A 22,598-nucleotide genomic window follows, 5' to 3' on the forward strand; every position below is an offset into this window, starting at 1 on the left:
TAATTTAGCTCGAATTTTAGGCATACATTTTCAAACAATGTATGACCCCACACGTACGTAACTTGTACTAATATTTTTATAGCACTATTCATATATATAGGATAAGCGTCATTGTCAGGTCTTTGAGCAAAGGACTTCCAAAAATAAGTGTTCAGAAAATGTATTAAAAAAATCCAGCTGACATTGGAATTCAACTGTCAACGAGGAACACGTGATCAGAGCGATTACAATCGATCTACTCCATGACAAAGATAAAAGTTATGCAGATTTCGCTTTCACCGCACCACAGATACAATTCTTCTGTGTTGTGTACGCCATGCAATCGTCAAATAAAAGCGCACTCTTCAGGTGATTCCATTTCAACACGGGGTGGCCTTTGTATCGTGTATTAATTGTGTATTCTCGTTTTTTTTTAATTCCTTAATACAATTATACAAATTACCACATAGGTCTTCAGTTTGGCTGTAATCTTCTCTTCTTTAAGTTTAACACTTCAAACTCTCAGTATAACGTGAAACTAACGTTTGAAGGTATTTGAGCACCCCTATTAAAAAAATAGAGTGACCAATTTCAATGTGCATATAAAACCAAAGCACGTGTGAAAAGTTACAATTCCATTTGGCCGCCGCTGCCAAGCTGTGTGGTTTTCCTGAAGCCGTCTGTTGCTCGAAGATTCGTCCAGTTTTAATCACGATTCAATTGCATAGTCTACATGAGTATATACGCGACTGACTTCCAATAGGCTGAATTAGAAACAGCAAGAGCTTGTAATTTCTAGCTCAAGAGTTCTGTTAACTTCCGAAAAAGGTCCACCGCCGAACTACGAGAATGTTGGTGACTTCGCTATGCTGCTGCCTGGTGGTTCTGGGTTTGGCGACGCCGGGAGCCCGGGCAGCGTTTGGTGACAACATGGACCATGGAAGAGACGACCTCTTTGAGAAGATGGGAAAAGCCACGGTCGACGTGTTTGACATCGTAGACGGTAAAAAAAAATGTTTTAATTGTGGGCTAAAATACCACTTTCTTACACAAATTTGGGTGGGCCATGGCCGTGGCACATCACTTTAAAAAAAAAAAATTTCTGGCCACGTGCGTGGTTCCAGCCACGCCCTAAAGTTGTAGGCCTTACAATTACATGCGTTGCACTCGGATACGAATAATGTTAGCAAATTTTGTTAGAGTTATGAACAAAGTTTTGTGTAGACTAATTTTTAAAGTCTGTTGTAAAAAACATTCCATTGTTCCTGTAAATAAATTTAGCAAATTGTTGTTTTTTACATGTGTTGTAACAATGTCATCTCTTTTTGAAGTTTTTTTTTATGAAATGGTTAATGTACTGGTACTTCACCCCAAAAACACTTTGTTTCGATTGGCTTTGTTCAATATGTTTCTTGCTAAAACATATACATATTTCTCCTCATTTGGTCCAGTGAGGTGTTTTGTTTGTTTTTCATTTGTCTCCATTTCATTTTGGTACTCGATGGAATGGGAAGATCATCAAACAAACAAGCAAACAATTGATAGCTCATAATAATAAAAAATTCTGTAAGAAAACAATTATTTGAAACAGTTACTGATTAACTCGAATGGCTGAAGTGTCTTTCTTAGTTTGGTCTTTGCTCTTTTTGTTATTCATTTTGTTAAATTTCACTTATTGTTCATGGTGATGAATCATAATCATGAAAGACCTTTTCAGGGGGAAACCAATCACAATATTTTGATTTAAAATCAAATACACAGGTCAAGTACAGCTGGATGTAGCATTAGAAGACACCATCGGACAAGATGAAGTCTGGATCCTCGACTTCCAGCCCTTCCAACACAACAATAAATCTAATCGACCAGTCATTCAGGAAAATGGAGGCAGCTTGGTGGCCGAGAATACAGGAACCTGTTCAAATGTCTTTACCACTCTGCCATTTGATGTGAGTTATTGAAATATTTCCAAATTATGCCACAACTTTTTCACTCTCAAATTTACCAAAAGGAGCATCTCATTTTGAGTAAACTAGAAATGAATTTATTTCATAACCATGAAAAAACTGGTGGCAAGATACGGAAGGTTTTCCAGAGTTTAGACCCCCTGTGTCACATTCTGCAGTGGCCACTGTACTCCACCTTTCCTTATTTTATGTAGAAATAAGTGCTAGTTTATCTTGTGAAACACTCTCCAACAAAACCATTTAAAATTTGTAACTTCAAAAATTTTCAAAATTCTTCCTGGACAAAATTTATAATATTTGTATATATCAATCACTTATATTATACCAGCCCATACATTTTTAAGCTGGATTTACAAGGTTCAGGGGTCGATTTCACAAAGAGTTAGGACTAGTCCTAACTTAGGACTAGTCCTAGCTAGGAGATATACAAATTGCATGGATAGTCCTAAGTTAGGACGAGTAACTTGTCCTAACTCGAGATAAGACTAGTCCTAACTGTTTGTGAAATCCACCCCAGGCCCACTAAATGTTGAAAACAAGGCTGGGTTTGGTTTTTATTTTGGTAATACGGTTTACCCTGGTCCTGGTTTTGTACGCCAATTGACCAACTAATGTTTGATTTACTCTACCGTTTCTTCATACACAGCTGTATTTTGTCCACCAGGAAAACTCCGCAGAGGTTCCAAAAGCTAAAGTTAAAGACAAAATCATGTCTGAAGTAAATGAACCTAAAATTTAAGTAAAATTTTTGCCTGTAACTTCTGCATATTTTCTGTGTTATTTTGTTCTCTAATTAATAGTCGAGTACAGGTTTCTACAAAGATTCCTACACCCCCAACTATCCAGGAACCAAATCATTGTTCTCCTACTACGAGACAGGGTCTGAAATCATTCAACAAGGCGACATGAGAATACGAGAGGATCACATCACTTTCATGGGTAAGTTATTAGGGAACGTACCTGCGTCATTAGCCTTTTTACAGATATGACGAACACCACACATTTTGTTTTAGGTGTATACAGCATGGTCAGTTACTAAAACCAAACAGTGCACAATTATATAATGTCCACCTTAACTCAAAATGGCTATCGAAGAAAACTACATTATTTATCCTTGAGTTTTCAGTAAATACATTGACCCACAACTGGTGAAATTGTCATTTTAATCTGATGGTTATGTTTGAGAGTAAAATAAAACAAAATTGTACACATGTATTGTATTTTCATACTTTGCATAAATATGACAATTCAAATAAACAGTTTTCAAAATTATGTTATCTTGACTTTCGAGAACTATTCTACTGGATGATTAACTATTAATGGTCAGACATGATATTCTTTCTACACTTGAGTGTGATTTCTGATGTATTTTTGTTGCCCTGGGAAAGAACAACTTGTGGGTTAGGCCCCTATTCTTGCTAAAAATTTAATTTTTTTACAAAGACAAGTATCATGCCGGACTAGTAATAGTATACAACTAATTTATCTCTGTGAGCTGTTGGATTGAAAGTTGTCAATTTTTGTTTGTTTGTTATGGTAGTGCAAATTCTAAGGTAATAGTTGACAAATTATATATCTGGATAAACCGAAAACCTTGCTTGTTTTAAACTCAATTATTCATAGTGCTTTTTACATTGTAAATAACCCGAATCTCTTTTTTACCAAATTTGAATTTTTTTAATGCCCATTAATTTTGTGCTTGTATAGTTTTCGTTGCATGTATAGTTCTATTATTTTTATGCTGTAAGCCGTGTTTTAATAATGTCCTTTTATATTGTCTGTTCATAACTTCATCGGCATCGGGAGATTAACTCGATAGTAATTTAGTTTACTTTTTAAAAATCCATCAGGAGTGCTACTTTTTTTCCCTTCTCTCTCCTATAGTTGTATGTAGGCCTACATGTTTTTGTTTTCTTTACCGTTCTTATTTTTGTACTTTTTGATCTGTGAAATTAATATATGAAATGAAATGAAAACCTTCTTGTCTAATTTCTAACGAACTCTCTCAATCTACAGGTTCAATGGATACCCTGTTCAACTGTAAAGACAGCGACGAAGAAACAGTCTGGGAGAAAGAGGTGACTGCTGATGCCATTCAGTTCAATGCGACACTGTACATGACCAACGTACGGCCGCAGGGAAGTGGAACCAATCCGGAACCAGCCTACGTTCAGAGCTTTGCTATACTGTACTGGAGGTTGCTCAGAGTCGCACTTTCACGGTAGAGTTTTTGTTTTCCTGCTCTCTTAATGTAAAAAGTGAAAAACAATGTTTTGTCCGCCATACCACTCTTGCAAAGAGCCATATGGCGGACAACTCTTTGTAGAGTGCAGTTTGGGTACTTTCAACTCATTTTAGAGTGAAGTTTGTTCCAATTTCACTAAAAAGGAGCGATACCATGACTTTCACTCTGAAAAGAGCGAAACTGACGACTCAAACGAGATTGACATTTTCACTCTTTTACAATAAAGGCAGTGGACACTATCGGTAACAACTCAAAATAATTATCATCATAAAACCTTTCTTGATTACGAGTAATGGGGAAAGGTTGATAGTATAAAACATAGTGAGAAACGGCTCCCTCTGAAGTGCAATAGTTTTCGAGAAAGAAGTAATTTTCCTGGAATTTGATTTCGATACCTCAGATTTAGATCTTGAGGTCTCGAAATCAACCGTCTAAACGCACACAACTTTGTGTGACAAGGGTGTTTTTTTCTTTCATTATTATCTTGCAACTTCGATGACCGATTGAGCTCAAATTTTCACAGGTTATTCTATGTATATGATGAGATACACCAAGTGAAAAGACTGGTCTTTGACAATTACCAATAGTGTCCACTGACTTTAAGAGAGTACTTAAACATTTTTGTTCTCGTAACCCCCCCCCCCCCCCCCCCCCCCCCCCCGTATTTCTGTTTCTAGTCCTATTTTGTACAGTGCTTTTCTAAAATGCCTGGGGTTTTTTTTAATTGTGAGAAATATGCTCACTAATCTCAACAATACTTGCCAGATTCTCTTTATACAGAATTTAAAAGTTGAAAGTTTTTGTATAACGTTGCCATATTGGTGTTGGATTTGGGGGGAAATTCTAAAGACCACAGAATTTGTATCTCATAATGTTTACTTGACCAGAAATATTTTTCCAAGACCAGACTCAAAAACAGAAAAATACTTATTGGCTTAATAATTTTGTATTGCTAAAAAAGCATGGTGTAATAACACGACTGACTAAACATTTCAGCTGAGGTCTCGTATTCCATTCAAATATTTCACAGAGAAATCACTTGCTTCTAGAAAACTGTTACTTTAGAGGGAGTCGTTTCTCTCAGTTATTTATTTTATCAAGTGCTTTTAATTGCTTACTACCTAGTAAGTTTTTATGCTAACAATTATTTTGAGTAATTACCAATAGTGTCCAGTGCCTTTTAAAAGAGTAAAAGCTCATATCCAAAGGTTTGCTGAGAAAAGGCTTTTACATTTATTTGTTTTACTGGCTCATCAAGTTTTTTTCTTGGTCCACTTTGTTTCTGAATATTAATTATGCAGATTTCTAGTTAGTTCTACTGAGCGGTTACAGCCAATCTTTGAGTTCGCTATTGTCGAGGCTGTGTATCTAAATGACGATGAGGAATATGGGTTTGACAGGTAAGTCAGTACAGTAGTTATCCTTTCTTCAATATTTTAAATTCAATGAAAGCTTCAAAGGATTAAGCTTGGGCGGTTCCAGAAATTTGGGGCTCGGTTCCGGTTCCGAAAAAAAGCTCGGTTCTGAGACATACCCGGTTCCAATTCAATAAAAAACATAAGCCGCCCGTCCAGAGCTCACACACACACACAAATGAGCCGATCTATTTGAACTGAAAATAACCAAGTTAATCAGACATCGGTTCCGAGCTCACACACACACAATTGGAGCCGATCTATTTTTAACGAAAATACCAGAATACCCACCCCAATGATCAGACATCGTGCCACCGAGCACCTATTTTCCCTGCTCTGTCCTTACTCTATGATTTAAACAAGTCTTTGATTTAGCCGGCAGTATGATCGTTGTGTAGCATATGTCCGTAGTGTAGTACATCCGTAGTGCAGTACAGTCGTAGTGCATGCAGTGTGTCGTCTCTGTACATACAAGTGTACTATGCCTGTACATGCCTGTACATACATACCTACAGCACTGTGTGTTTTGTGCACGGGGCTAGCTTTTATGAAGATGGATATATCGGCAGCCAATCACAACGTGCTGTCTATACATGCACATGTATATGCATGACATGTACATGCATACATGTGGTGGTTGTAGAAGATGCCTATGTGTGTGCACTGTGTATGCAGCCACATGTGATAGTTGATACTCATGTCGGCTTGAAGCCTTTGCACACTGTATCTGCGGTCACCGCTTTCAACATCAAGCCTCATTTTCTAGAGCCGGTTCGTCGCAGGATCGGCTCCACAGAGCCTTTTATAATTGGGACCCGGTCTTTTAAAATCGGAACCGACAAAAGCGGGTACCCGGTTCCACAGAAGAGTGGAACCGCAAGTCCGGTTTTCAACTTGGAACCGGGTAGAACCGGGTAACCGAAGGGACCGCCCAAGCTTACAAAGGATTTGGATACTTAATCTGGGGGTTGTTGGTTCATAGTTTCGCTCTAGTAAATTTTGTGTTTGTTCAACCCATCAAATTTGTTGTTGGCAATAACTCTCACCTCTGTGTCAACACCTAAGAATATCTCAGCCTAATCCATCTCTGAACCAAAATGTCTTCCCTTAAAGGGTTTGGGTCTTTTTTTTCTTTTTTTTCTTAAAGAGTATTAAAAAATCCTTGTATGAAACAATTCCTGTTATTTCTTTTCCCCCTAAAATGGTAGGTCCAGAGCCGAGGTGCAGATTGCCTTCCGCACCGTAACGGACAACACAAACGGTGAGCTGATCTCTGTCTACAAGATCAATACTCTGGTGTATGATCCAGCTGATAGTGTTATAAGTGAGATCAGCCACGTCAAGAGAACCCCCAGCAGTGGTGAGTAACTATAAATAATTCTGGGTCAGAAGTGACCCGGATCTTGACCTGGATCGTGTGGTGCCTCACCCGTTTGTGGGTCAATATGACCCGGAATCTGTGTTGGATACGACCCAAAAATGGGTCAAACTGATGCAGAATCCTTGTCAAAATTCTTCGTCTTTTTTTACTACCAGTTTCCAGGTCAATTTGACCAGTTTCCGGGTCAACTGACCCAGAAGTGGTTTCTGTCGATTCAGGTCAATATTCTAGGTTTTACTGTTAATTCCATCCTATATAAATCAAATTCCAATTTTAAGGCCGTTGGAAATCAGTGAGATTGTTCTAAAAGTTTCTTGTTTGTGAACACTTTGCAACAACTGACTTTTATTTTCTCCTTCAAAGATAGTAGTACTATACAAAGTTATTTCTTTCAGGGTTTTGCAGATCCGTAAAAAGTCTTAAATTGAAGTATGCAAATTTAAGGCCTTGGAAGCATTAGAAAGTTATTGAGGTTTTAAGAATAATGAAACAAAAATATAATGAATTTTTCTACATCAGCTCATAAAGAACTGATTGAATAAGGCTGCATTTAAAAACAAAATATAAAGAGAGTGGGTAAAGCTGTTTCTCCCATCTTTATTCACCTTTTTGTCTCTGCATGTGCATAAACCTTTTTGACAGATCAAAAACATTGTATTTTTTATGGAGGTTTCAAAACAAAAAAAGCAAGGATTTTACAAAAACATGTTTAGTGTCCTGCCTTGAAAAAAATACAAAATAAAACGAGGAGATTGGGCTCTTCTTCACAATTTAAATGACCGTAAAAATGTTTTGATTCTGTTAATTTTTTAAATTTAAATAATTAAAAAAATAATTAATTTTAATAACTTAAATTTGTTTTTGATTCACTTTCTTTTCCCAACTACAGGATGCGACAAACCTCTTGGTGTTGAAGACAGTAACATCATCGGCGATGGTTTAATAACGGCATCTTCCTATTGGTTGGAAGGTAATAGTCTGGAGTACAGCCCCGATAAAGGTAGATTGAACGCCAAAGCAGTTGAGACCATCAGCGCTGGAATGTGGATGGCTGGTTCAACAGTTGACCAGTGGATTCAGGTAACTTGTATTTGGTATCATAATATATACTATTTGTTTTATATTTTTTGTGGTTTCTTATATAGCACTAGTATATCCGTCACTCAGTGCAATCAAGGCACTTTAACATACAGTATTTTCCTGCAAGGTATGTGGGACTATATGTATGATACATACTCCGTTTTACATTGCAGCATTTAATAGTTTATGAGGTCATGTGGTACAATATGCTGCCAATCAAACCAGGAACACTGAGACAAACAAGTGCACTGGGTTCTTATACCTGCAGTCTTGTCGTGGTCATTATTATGTTCTTAATGCTTTGCTTTGCCCCCTTCAGTCAATTTGTGCTTTTGTAACTATATTTGTCGGCACGTTGTCTGATTTGTCCTTTTGTTTTTTCGTGTCTTTTTAAAAGACACTCTTTTGATTTTGTTTTGAAAACTTCAAATTTATTTAACAGATGGGATAAAGAATATTAATTTTTGGTTTTTTTCCACAGAGCTCGGGAAAGTACCGAGTATACAGTGCTAACACACATAAGCTTATGTTTATGGGTAAAACAAACCAAAATTAATATTTGAATTTATTAGTAGCATTATAAAGTATTTCATTAAATTAACCTCAAATCTAAATGAATATTTGTTTCTTTTACTTCTCACCTATACTTATATTTAGGTCGACCTCCCATCTGATAACCTGTGGGTGTCCGGAGTCATGACCCAAGGGTTTGGAAACGAGGACATCAACATGTGGGTTAGAGAGTTTTATGTCGGCTACCAAGTTGGCGTTGGCACTTTTAACCCTGTTCTGAATTCTGCAGGAGCTACACATGTAAGTTAACAACAACAACAACAACAACAAATGAATGTAAAATTTTAAGATATGACAAGAGCAAGTAAAAAAAATGATGACTAAACTATACCCAGAATTTCTTAAATTTTGAAATAGCAGAATCTTGATTAACTGGTATGTTTTAGTCACATTGTGACCGGAAGGTCCAAACTGCATGACAACTTACAAGATAAAACATCAAAATCTATATAAACAATAACTATAAATTGTAAAAATAACCAGTTTAATTGTAAAATGAATGGAAATTATACTTTGTTTTAAACTAATTTATCCGTTTCAAAGGCATACCCGAGATGGATGTAAAATTAACCGAAAAGGAAACTAGACACCTTGTCTGCCGGATTAAAGCTAATCTTGGTGGTCTAGTTGGTGTGATACCCCGAGTAATATGCCTGCGAGATATTTTTTTCACAGAACTTGGGAAAGTACTGAATATACAGTGCCAATTACATCGGTGTATACCAAAATGAATATAATTTAAACTTTGTTTCAAACAATGGTTTCCCTTCCAAAGTTTCAAAGGCATAACTGAGTATGTATGTCAATATAACATGTCCTAAGATATCTGCTTCTTTTTACACTTCCATCTGTGTTTATGGAAAATCAACTTAACTCTGTTATTTGCGTTTCTCAAAATTGAATTCCCGGCTGTTTTGCCATGGACAGATTTACAACAATTTGAAAACAATTTACATTCAGATTAAAAGACTTATTAATTTGAATTAAATGCAATTTTTTTGTTCTTTTTGCACCAATGAATTACAGACATTCACCGGGAACTACGACAGTCATACTATCGTGACCAATTACTTAGATGCACCCGTTTCCACGGATGCGATCCGTATATACCCAACGGATTTTGAGAACAACATGGCTCTACGATTTGAGTTGTTAGTATGCGAAGGTGAGTGATCTGAAAAATGTGCCAGGTTACACATAGATCGTACTAACTTTGAAATGGAAAAATAATTTTTTGTTATCACCGATACACTAGAACCAACCTGAACAAAACCCACCTTTAGAGATCATTCATTTACATAAGAACAGAAATGGCTAATCTTGTTGCTTTTTTATGACCCCGTTATTTCAAGAAAGTGTCAGGAAAATGAGTAAAAACGGAAACACGTGGGTTTAGTTTCTATATTGTAGATTCTACATTTACAAAACATTGGGAAACTTTAAGAAAATGTCAACTCAGTTCTATACTTTGAGGTTTTTTTGTGGGGTTATTTTTTTTTGTGGGGGGAGGTGGGTTCTTTGAAAGGTTTTTTAAAGGTTTACTTTGACATTTCAAAAGTAAACAGTTTCTCTAGGATTGGTAGGCTACAGGTATGAACCAATAAGCAAGCCTTCCAGAAAGAATAAAATCCAAGCAATCGGTGATCTACCAACTATTATAATTAATTTTGTTTTTTTCAGGTCACCCCGAGTGTTTTACCGATGCCAATGGGACGGATTATCGTGGCACAGTGCACCAAACGGTGTCCGGGACGACTTGTCAGAGATGGTCTAGTCAGGAACCCCACATGCATTCCTTTAGTTTGGAGAACGACAGAGACAACGGAATCGGCGATCACAACTTCTGCAGAAACCCCGACAGCCAAACCCAACCCTGGTGCTACACCCTCGATCCCCTGTCACCGATGGAGTTTTGCGATGTGGGAGCAGCGGCCGTTTCCTGTGCACCAATAACTGGTAATATGTTTTATTATTTAAAGGCAGTGGATACTACTGTTATAAGTTATCACACAAGTGCGAGTGGAATACGGAAAAATATAGCGCTTCTACGTCCCACATCCAACGAGGCTGAAGGCCGAGTTGGATATGGGACGCAGACGCGTTACATTTTCCGTATTTCCACGAGCGCGCGTGTGATAATGTATTTATCTTCAAGCAAACTTGGCGCGTGACATAGAACACACAAGACGCATGGTAGTGATATTAGCCGTGCAATATAGGTTTTTATCACCACTCCATTCTGCCAATCTAGTTGGAGGATTAGCGCGTACTTGAAGATAAAACTAATTGTTGGCATGAAAATATACTTGGTAACGAGCAATGTAGAGCTGTTGACGGTATAATTTATGTGTATTTTTTATCTTTATGGCCTAATTTCAACCACAATCCACACACTTCTAGAACTATCTTTCATATAGACCACCCAGACAAAAATTTCAGCAAAAAACTTGTTATTTTTATTTTTTTATTTGTGATATATACTGAACTACCAAAACAAAACATCCCTGTTTGCAATTCTTTAAAAATCAAGTAAAGATACATTTTAAAGAGCCCCACAAATCATTTTTTTCATTTGCAGCAATTTTATACTATGCACATTGTAATAAATTAGCTCAAAATTCCTGAGAAAAAAAAGAAAAAGTGATGTGATTGTTCCTTTGTCATTTCATCAACTAGGGACCTCCTAATGTGTTGCACTTGCACAGGTTGATTGTTTGGTGTTCATTTAAAACGAAAACCTTCTTTGAAATAACATCCAAAGGGGCTAAAATGAGCATTGAAATAAAATGTGCCGATGTACTTTCAATAAAGAACTTAGACTTTAAACCCCTTTTCCTCAGTTTCATTCTCTAGCAATTGTTGGTGTCTACTTTCACAAGTTTTGAACCAAAGGTGGTTTCAACTTTGGGTTTTAAAACATACACTCTTAATTAAACAATTGCCTGGCTGGACAAATGACTCATTTTTCTTGATTATTGTTTTCCTTCAGCACCCGAAGCAGACCCCGAGCTTTACGTCACCTATTACGCACCGTACTGCAACTTCACTGAGTGGGAGCAATCCTGCACACAGAGCTGGTTATTTGTGGTGGTTCTAGAAGTGGACACTACAGCTGCAGTTAACAGAATGCCAATAGATGCTACAGGTACACCCTCTCCCGCCAGGGCCCAGTTTTAAAAAGTTGTTAAAGCCATTGGACCCTTTCGGTTCAGAAAAAACAATAGAAGTTCACAGATTTACAAATAACTTACAGGGTTTACAGAAGGCAATGGTGAAAAACTTCTCTTGAAATATTAGTCCATGAAATGCTCTACTTTTTGAGAAAACAGCAAAGCAATATAAATTCTCGTTAACGAGAACTACGGATTTATTTTTAATACATGTCATGACACGGCAAAACGTGCGGAAGCAAGGGTGGGGTTTTCCGTTGTTTTCTCCCGACTCTGATGAACGATTGAGCCTAAATTTTCACAGGTTTTTTATTTGATATCGAAGTTGTGGTACATAAAGTGTGGGCCTTGGACAACACTGTTTACCGAAAGGGTCCAATGGCTTTAAGCAAAAAAACTGCATAGCAAATTTAGTTGAAAAAAAAAGTGTAAAACTACAGAGCCATTTCCCAGGGAAATAAACAAATCCTGGGATTTTTTTATTCCCACCGCCACCCCAGCAACCGTTCTCACTATCCAAATTTGGTAACTCCGGGAGTACTGTTTCCAAGTAATATGCAGGGTTGCTCACAGAAAAACATTTTACCCCGGGGTTGACTCCCTCAACCCTAACCCTGAGCAGAGTTTTTTCGTAGTGTGAAAAGATTGACCAAAAGTTCCTGTGAATTTCCTGGGAAAAACTATAGTGTGAAAAGGGCTTCAGCCTTTTACAGCAGTTGATAAACTACTTCTATTTGAAAAAAAATGCAATTGTAATAGAGAGTACTTTATTATTCAATATAATTTGTTTTAAGCACTGTGAACTCAGTACTTTCCTGAGTTCTTGGAGAAAAAATTCGGCAGGCAAATCACCCGGGTGGGATTCGATCCCATACTGCTAGAGCAGATGTCTTACCACTAGACAGAACTCTGAAATATACAGTGCTTAAAACAAATCTGTGCAAGGGTAAAGACAATTAGTCTTTTATCCCTGATGCAAAACTGAAATCTACTTTTTTGTTGAACATTTAATTGCTTTTCAGGGGAGTTCACATTTGAGTTTGAGACGTACACCTGTCCTAACAATGACCGCTCTGCGTGCAGCAAAGTAGATGTCCCTAATGCTATCATATCCCACGAGATCACTCTGCAAACAACCGTGGAGATTGTTGACGATGTTAAAGACAGCCCAAGGTACAGTACAAGCCAGAGTTTATTTGGGAACAAATAAATATCATTTTTTTTTTTAAATGTGCACAATTTGTCAGTTTGTAATATCTTTTAACAAATAAAGCAGTGGATTTGCCAAAAGTGCCAATGCCGTGTCTATATCAAATAAAGTTTTAGCACCCAAAAGAAACATTGATTTAAGTTTTGTTTTTTTTTAACCACAGGATTTACTTGAAGAAAGTGCATGGGGAAGATCCAACAGTAGATATTCGAGATGGGTACCGACCTGGCGTCTCTCATCTTGAAACGGTGACCGTTGATACGCATTTCTTCCCAGAGTTTCTGAGGACCAACCTGCAGCTAGAGTTGACCCTGTTCATGGTGTGCATCGGCCGAGAGTTCAGAGATACACCGGATGTGAGTTTTTGACAAGGCGTGGTTCTCAAAACTTTTTAGTTGGACTAAGTCGAGTCTGGTGGTATAAAAATACCCCTTTTTACCTGAAGTTTAGGTGTTGTCGACTTAAACCATAACAAATTCTTTATTAAGTACCCTACTCGCAATTTGATTTAGGCCTGCATGCTCCAGCTTGTTTACTGCACAGCTCAGGTTTAAGGATCATATCACCTTGAAGCTGACCGATTTTCTTTTTGTGAACAAAAACTTTTTCATTTTGTTCTTAAACCTTGACTCGGCAGGGCTGCCTTGGGGCTCCAGTTGAACAGTCCTACACAGCTTACGTCTCCCCTGAGTTTCTGTACCGTTTGAGCACCGACAATAGCCTACTCACTCCCGACAGCATTGCCACATCCTCACAGGTGAGTATTTGGACTAGAAGGGAAGGCATACATTTGGACATTACTCCAAACTAATGATCATAAAATCTGACTTGGTAAGAAACACTGCAGCTGTTGTTCGTAAAAGAACATTTTGAGAAACAATTCCCTTTTAAGGATTGTGGTTTAAGAGAAAGGGATTCAACGAAATGTTCAATCAGAGGACTGTTCATGCAGGAACATTTTTCAGATTGTGTATTTTGCATGGACATTAGTGCTACAAAATGTTCGGTGATTTCTATAAATTTTCTCAGACTAGTTTTATTTGGTTTCTATAAATTTTCACAGACTAGCTTTATTTGGTTATCATAAATTTTCACAGACTAGTTTTATTTGGTTATCTACAGATAACCAAATAAAATTAGTCTGAGAAAATTTATATATTCATACAGGATTAAACATATTGAACAGCCCCGAAAACCAAAGGTATGCCTATGCTTTGCTTTTTTAAAGGGTCATTCTACAGGTGAAATACGAGATACAGACATTTCAAACTAATGTGGTTAATTATGTAAATGTTTTTTATGCACCAACATTTGAATCTGAGACTCGGATTGTGTATTGCTTTTAGGATTTTTCTATCATGAATGTTTTTCACTCTGGATGTTTAGAAATATCTCCAAAATGCAACCACCTTTTGAAAGTTGAAATTTTCACAGGTTACTTTTGTTGTTTACATCTACATTTTTACAGGATTATAACACTCAAACGGTTCAAAAATCCCCAGATAGACTTTGCCTTCAACACTCAAATTTTTATATCTGTCCTTCTTCACAGTCCCTCGAGTCACACGACTACATCCACAGCGAAGAAATCCATCGCTCGCTCTTCGTCAACAAGGCTCTCTCTGCCATGTCCAGGGAGTACACCATAACGAACGTCTTCAGGCTGGTAGAGCGGACTGACCGAACAAAGAGGGACATCCAACGACGCGATGTCAAGGACAAGATTAACGACCCCATCGCTGTGCATCAGGCCATTTATTTCAAGGGATGCCCGCCGAACTCCACCCACGTTGCCAAGGTCTACGCCTGCGTCTGCGACAACAAGGGAGAGATGTATTCCGAGACTAATTTCAAGTGCGAGAGATCTACAAAAGGGATCGTGTACGAGGTATGAAGATTCGTTTATTTCCCAACATTTATTAACTTGATTCAATTGGAGTACATTATTATATCGATTGGAGTATCTTTGTTTACAGGGATGACACATTTCAAACTTTTATCTGAATTCAGAGTCGGCCTGGTGAAGAAAATCAGCTGGTATTTTTTCACACATAAAAAAGTACTATTTTTTTCTTTGATTTACTTCTCTAGTGTCGAGGACGCTGTTCCTTATAAAAGCTTTGTGAAGTCTAAAATCAAAGGTGTCACAAAGGGCGAAAATATCACCATCTTCTGTAGGATCCCAGTTTAAGAGTTTCTTCTTGACAATGACTCTTACCCATGTAGTGAATTTGCACCCCTTTATCTTTTTGCTGTCAAACAAAAACACAAATTTACTTGAGTGCTCTTCCAGAGGTCATGGGTTCAAATTCCACTTTAGCCATTTTTTTTCTTTGTTCAACGCCAAATAATTTGCAATTAACCCAGTCGGTTTCCATTGTGGTTTGACATTTGATATCCTTTATCTATTTTGATAGGAGGGTGTACCCTCGGATGATGCCGAGAATCCTCAAGATGGCGGAGATTCCAAAGAGGAAGAAGATAAGGAAGGGAGTGGTTCTACGGCCGTTTCATCCACTACTATTCTTTTTGTTGGTCTCACCATACTTCTAGCTGTAGCTTTGTAAATGGCTCTCCTCCATTCAAACAAACAAATCGGACAGAAACAGCTAAAATCCCACCTTAGGTCCCACAGTCTGCTTGTTAGTCTCTCCATCCTTCGAGCTTTGACATTGTGCATCGTTCTCAATCCGTTCAACCAAATAGATTAGACGAAAATAACTGAATTTCTACCTTAAGTAAATTTGCAATTTCCACAAAAGATAATAGGATGTTTACCGGAGCAGTTCCAATATAAAATATCTTGTTCATATCCATTGATTTAGAGATTGTTCCACATTACCGACTAATGTGTGTTTTTTGTCACAGCTTTCAAGTTGTTGATTTTAAACTTCTGTTGATCGGGCGTATTTGGTTGCAACTTGTAGCTCATTATTAGGATTATTACCAAATGCTTGCCATACTACAGGATTTTCAAACAAATTTTACATCACATTTTGGTGAGAACTTATAGGTATGTGTCTTGGATCGGACGAGTTGGTCTATAAAAATGCATTTGTAACCGTTTGTTATAAAATGCATATGGTTAGAAAGTTGTTTTAAAAGTAGAATATAATGATCCACACAAGTTTTGCCTCGAATTTGCATGGTTTTCCTTTTACTTTGGGAAATAACACGTTCGACCATTTATAGGAGTCGTGTTAGTCGATGAGGTAAAAGGAAAACCACGCAATTTCGTGGCATATTTGTGTAGATCATTGATTTTTACTTTTACAACATCTTTCTACTCATATGCATTTTATATAAAAAACTGTTACTTATAGACCAACTCGTCCGATCCATTAACTAAAAAAAGTTTTTGGTTTTGCGTATAAGAATTTTAAAGAATCGGAACAATTTATTGAACGTCTTAAATTTCCCTCAAGAAATTGCAAATTTACTTAGGTGGTTATTTGGAGAAAGCAATCAAGAGAAAGGTGATCTACGTAATATTATTATATGAACTCCATAATAATATATCTTAAAAAGAAATATTTATAAAAAAAATGTATATAATAAATATTTATTTAAACAGTAAAATATTTATTTAAACAGTAAAATGCATATTTGTAGTAGAATAATGTTTGATGTTGTATTACTTAAATTATGGTGAGAATGTAAACAATGCTCTTGGAGCTTATTCAGTTATTTGCACTTAATTAGTTTAGTTAAATAAAAAATTGCGGACAACAATAGCCATTGTTTATTTAAAAATCACTTAAAGTGCACTTTTGATGTTTGCAGACGAAAGAAATTGCCAAAAATATTTATTTATAAAAAAAAAAAAAATGCTTTACGGGATTGTTTTGTTTATTTGTGGTTGGATGTGGAATATTAAATAATCTTGTATTTTCATAAAATGTTTGTAGTTTTGTGAAGTGTTTTGTAATTTTGTTTGGGAGTTTTTGTCTGGGGAGGAAAAAAAGAAAAAGTTGACAGTTACTTTTTAGATCTGCTTGCACCAGCTATATTGTTCAAAAGCAGGCACAATATTTGTCCTTCTTTTATCATTTTTTGTCTTACAATGAGACGTCCCCTCGACCAATCTAATGAAAGTAGTAGTCCCCGACAATTTCCTTTACCTTCCACAATTTTTTTTAAACTGAGAAGTCTTCCGATTTTCGAAAATCTACCTTGCTGCAGTAAAATATTTACCAGGACAAATTCTCAAAAGAACATAATCTACACAGATAGATAATTTTGTCTACTTTTCCGAAAGGCCATGTTCTGGGGGGGGGGGGCAAAAGTTTGGTACAAAAGGGGATGAATATGCTTTTATACACAAGGCCCGGTGTACACAAACATTTTACTTTGTTTTTTTGATATGATTTTAGATAAAATAATATTAACTTCGAAAACGTCTCGCTGTCGCTGATATTAGTGGAAAACTTCCCTCAAATGTTTTGGTCTGAAATGATGATTATTTTTTTTAATGAAACAATTAGTTTTGATAGATGTTTAAAAACGGTTGAAAAGTGACCACCTGATTTCTGATGTCCGAAGTTCGTTCACAGCGCCAACTAAAAAGGTTATACATTGTGGGGTATTTTTATATTTAGTTAGGCAATGTAGCTGTGGTGTTTTTTTGACACATGCCACAATGTTGAACAAGAAAATTAAATGAAACTAGACATTAGGTGTTTGTGAACAAACACAAAGCTGTTCCGTGTTCTTTTGCTTAGATTATGTGGTAAAATGACCAAGGAGCCTATAACTGAAAAAAAGTTTGAAATGTTGAATAGTGTCTTGAGTTATGATGCCACTTCCGGTTGACCCGAAAGTAGAGGTCGACATGGGGTCACGGTAACCTAAGGCTAATCTCCAATGCCCAAGGGGTCTAAAACTGAAAAAAGTTTGAAAATCGGTTCAATGGCACTTGCGATATGGTCCCACTTCCAGTTCAAATTTTAAGACCTAAGGAGTCTATAACTGAAGAATTTTTTTTAAATCGGTTGTGTAACTCTTGAGATATGGTCCCACTTCCGGTTAACCCGGAAGTAGAGGTCAACTTGAGGTCACAGTTTTTCAAAATTATTGTCCATGCCCCAAGGAGTCTTCACTACAGACAGTGTAAAAACTGGTCCTGCACTTCTTGAGATATGGTGCTGCAAGGATTTTCACTGTCAATAGAGGGCGGTATATAAGATGAGTGGTCCCTAGTTGAATAATGTAAAAACTTTGCATTTGACTTGTTTGATTTGGTTGGTTTCTTGAGTTCATGCCAGTATCTTTAGAGTCCATTGCCATGTGACAAACTACTTAATGATAAAATCCTTGTATCTGGTTGGTGGTTTGATGTTTGATCTAGTTCGAGTGGATTTTACTGAACTCGTAACCACCAAACTCTGCACCTACGATCACCATTTTCTGCTAAATGTGCATGCGCGGAATAAAATGTGCGAGCTTGGAAGCACACAAACAAAAGAAATCCTTGCTAAGCAGTGTATTTTGCTTGACGTAAGCGCAGAATTCACTGCTGCTTCTAAGCACTGAATCTTTGCTTCCAGAGCAGAGCACTACATTGGGCCCATTCGCACAAGATTTTTCATAAGGTTTATCGCGATTCAGAACCGCAATGCATTTTGGGAAGGAATATGGGGCGGTATCTACCAGTTTCTACGACTCGCGCTCGCAACGCCTATACCTTTGTGTGGGTTCAACAGCGCCCTCTCTTGAAATTTTGCGATTTGCGATAAAACCTTAATAAGCAAGTTCCCATCATGATACTAGGCCTGGGTGACTAGTGAAATTTACTAACTGGACTAATCGCACCTCAAACCCAACTACGACACTTGTCGAGATAAATTACGGATTCTCAAGACTTGTGCGGCAAAGTGTTGCAAGCACACGTTATATTATATGTTGCGAATAGTAAGAAGCAACACAACTAAGTGTTTCACCAGACAGGTAGTCGGGTCAACGTTTGAGCACGATTATAACAGAGTAGAAAAAAATAGTATTCGCGACTCAAAATAATAATTTGTAGTCGTGACTCAAACAATAATTTGTAGTCGCGACTTTAACACTAAAGCACACTAGTCGCTGTCACATATCCACCCGCCAACAGAGGGCGGTGTTACTCAACATGGCTGATTAAACAGTTGTAACAGCTCAGAAATCTCCTCGTTCCTCAATCCTTATTTAGGCCACATGCCAACATGGTGGCAGCGGTAAACTACTATACATGAAAATACATAGTAAAGACAGTACTTTTAGACACTTTCTGGCGAAATTCTCTGTCAGGAAATTGAAGTTTGACATCGTTTTTGTGCACCAAATCATACGGAGCCAACACAGCGTTTTGTGTACATCACTACACGTACACACACAGTCACAGACAACGTGCATCACCCGTTCAGTGGCGACCTCAACCCGATCCCGAGCTCCTGCTAACTTGGTAAGCCGTGCAATCTCCTTCATATTTTAACCACAGTGTCACAACTAAAGTACCGCCATGTCAGAGAACGCAGGATTAAGCCCCAGAATGAACTGGGAAGATGCTGACCAAGCCAACTCAATACAGTTATTTCAGCAGCAGTGTGCCTTATATTTTTCTGTCAAAGATATACCTGTTGACAAGCAAGTTGATTACATTCTATTGTTCATGGGAGCCACAGGCATAAAGATCTACAACTCATGGAGCCTCACAGAGCCCGAGAAAAAAGACCCTACAGTTGTGTGGTCCAAATTCATGGCACAAATTCAGCCCAAAGAGAATTTTCGTGTGGCTAGGCTGTACCTACAGAAGTTTGCTCAACGTGATAGTGAAACAATAGATGATTTTCTCTCTCGACTCAAACTTCATGCCCAAAAGTGTGAGTTCAAGGATGATGCTGAGTTCCAGGACCGGGTCATTGAACAGTTCATAGCGGGTGTGAAGTACACTGAAGTCCAGAAAGATCTTCTCGGCAAGGACAAAACGCTTACAATACAGCAAACCCTTGACCTAGGACGAACACATGAAGCTTCGATCAACCACATGCGTCAGCTTGCCCAAGTCCAACCGACAGCACCACCTGATGCTGCAACAGTTGATGCCATCCGCTCCAAGCGAACATGCCGTAACTGTGGAGGCACACACCCCTTCCGCCCGAGAGACTGTTGCCCGGCATACAACTCAACTTGCCATAAGTGTGGCAAGAAGAACCACTGGCAAAACGTCTGCCGTTCCACTGGTTCCAATGATAGGCAGCCCAGAACACGTGATAGACCACCCTCTCGTCGTAAGCCCTGTACTCCCTCTAGAGGGCGCAAGAGGCCTAATCCAAAAGTACACTACATCTCTGAGCAAAATTACGAGAGTGAGTTTGAAGATGATTTTAATGAGATGGTCATAAGCCCAATCCTTGTCTCAAACATTAGTGCCATACACAATGCTGAGCAGCACGACAGCCCTGACACACGAGATGAGGTTTTCACTTTCATCGAGGTGAAACGTGACCGGAAAATGCTGGTGAAGCTCCGCGTCAAAGTCGATACAGGAGCCCAGGGCAACACAATACCCCTGAGAATGTACCGCCGCATGTTTCCAGACAGACTTGACTCTGGTGGATTTCCAAGTTCTGACTCTACATCCAACCATAAAGCCATACTGACTGCTTACAACAACACAAGAATAAAGCAATATGGTTCTACTTCCCTTCTCTGCCGGTATGATGGAAGTGCCTGGGTGACAGCAGATTTCTTCGTCGTGGACTCTGACGGCCTAGCAATCCTTGGTTTGCCCACTTCTCGCAAACTGCAGCTTGTGACTCTGCACTGTGCAATAACGACACCACAGTGCCCCTCTATCAGCTGCACTCAGGATCTACAACGCCAATACCCTGACCAGTTTGACAGGATTGGTAACTTCCCTGGCAAATACCACATCGTCCTGGATGAAAATGCCCACCCTGCAATCAGTGCTCCCCGCAAATGCCCCATAAAGATCAAAGATGAATTGAAGTCTGAGCTAGAGAACATGGAGCAACAAGGAGTGATCAGACGCGTCACTGAGCCGACTGATTGGGTAAGCAGTTTGACAGTCTCCAGACGAGAGAATGGGAAACTGCGTGTCTGCCTCGATCCGAAAGATCTTAACAACGCAATCAAAAGATGTCACCACAAAACTCCGACCATAGAAGAAATCACCCATAAGTTCTCAGGTGCCAAATTCTTCAGCAAGCTAGATGCCAAGAATGGCTACTGGTCGGTGAAACTGGATGACGAAAGCGCTCTACTCACAACATTCAACAGCCCCTTCGGTCGCTATTGCTACTTGAGACTACCCTTTGGCCTAGTGATGAGCCAAGACGTGTTCCAGCTACGCATGGACCAATTTCTCGAGAGCTGTCCTGGTGCAATTGGCATTGCAGATGACATTGTAGTTTTTGGCGCGACTGAGGCAGAACATGACAAAAATCTTCATCATCTGATGAAAGCCACCAACCAGTACGGACTGATGTTCAATAGCTCAAAGTGTGCGATCAAGACCCCACAGATAAAGTTCTTTGGTATGATCTACGATAAGCATGGTGTACACCCCGACCCAGCGAAGGTTACAGCCATCAAACAGATCAATCCACCTCAGGATAAGACAGGACTCCAGGAATTCCTTGGCATGGTGACCTATCTCAGTCCCTTCATCCCGAACCTGTCCGACCATACATCTGACCTAAGGGCTCTCCTAAAGAAAGACATTGACTTCATCTGGTCTCCTTCACATCAGAGGGCTTTCGAGAAAGTCAAAGACCTCATCTGTGCTGAGACGATCCTCACTTACTTTGACCCCTCCAAAAAGACGACCATCCAAGTAGATGCCTCCATGAAAGGCCTGGGTGCAGCTCTAACCCAAGACGGCAAACCGGTCGCCTTTGCTTCAAAATCCCTCAGTCCGGCAGAACAACGGTATGCCAACATAGAGCGTGAACTCCTTGCAGTTGTCTTTGGATGTGAACGTTTTCACACATACATATATGGCGATCATTTCACTGTAGAAAGTGACCACAAGCCCCTGGAGATGATTCAGCGCAAATCACTAAAAGCCGCTCCTCCGAGACTGCAGCGAATGCTTCTCCGTCTCCAACCCTACGATGTCACAGTAACCTACAGACCAGGGAAGGAAATGCTCCTGCCTGATGGCTTATCTCGTCTCCCTGTACCAGACGCCAATCACATAGACCTTGACCTGCATGTGACCTTTGTCCAGTTCACACAACCGCGCATTCGCTCTCTCCAACATGAAACAGCCTTGGATACCACCCTCATGACACTCAAAGATATAATCATAAAAGGATGGCCAGAGCGACGTCATGACGTCCCCAAAGCTCTCCATCAGTACTGGCCCTTTCGTGACGAGCTTGCAGTCGAAGATGGACTTATTGTTAAGGGTGAGTGCATTATCATCCCCGCTTCACAGCAACAACATGTCCTCCTCCAGCTCCATGAAGGCCACCAGGGTAGCGAAAAAACCAAGCTGAGAGCCAAAGAGTGTGTCTTTTGGGTAGGCATAACCAAAGACATCGACACACTTGTGAAAAACTGCCCAACTTGCCAGCGGTTCC

The 22,598-nt window shown here is 38.8% G+C and overlaps 1 protein-coding gene across 1 annotated transcript; it reads left to right on the forward strand.

Moving 5' to 3' along the window:
- Window positions 1-629: 629 nt before the first annotated feature.
- Window positions 630-15,724, forward strand: LOC139935330 (uncharacterized). Its single transcript, XM_071929862.1, has 16 exons — window positions 630-982; window positions 1,741-1,925; window positions 2,744-2,882; window positions 3,960-4,164; window positions 5,490-5,588; window positions 6,812-6,963; window positions 7,874-8,064; window positions 8,722-8,877; window positions 9,664-9,802; window positions 10,318-10,593; window positions 11,627-11,782; window positions 12,830-12,980; window positions 13,181-13,373; window positions 13,655-13,774; window positions 14,570-14,905; window positions 15,435-15,724. The coding sequence occupies exons 1-16, from the start codon at window positions 829-831 to the stop codon at window positions 15,582-15,584; spliced, it is 2,802 nt and encodes a 933-aa protein (XP_071785963.1). The 5' UTR covers window positions 630-828; the 3' UTR covers window positions 15,585-15,724.
- Window positions 15,725-22,598: the final 6,874 nt, after the last annotated feature.

Source organism: Asterias amurensis, chromosome 3, assembly GCF_032118995.1.
Source record: "Asterias amurensis chromosome 3, ASM3211899v1".
NCBI lineage: Eukaryota > Metazoa > Echinodermata > Asteroidea > Forcipulatida > Asteriidae > Asterias > Asterias amurensis.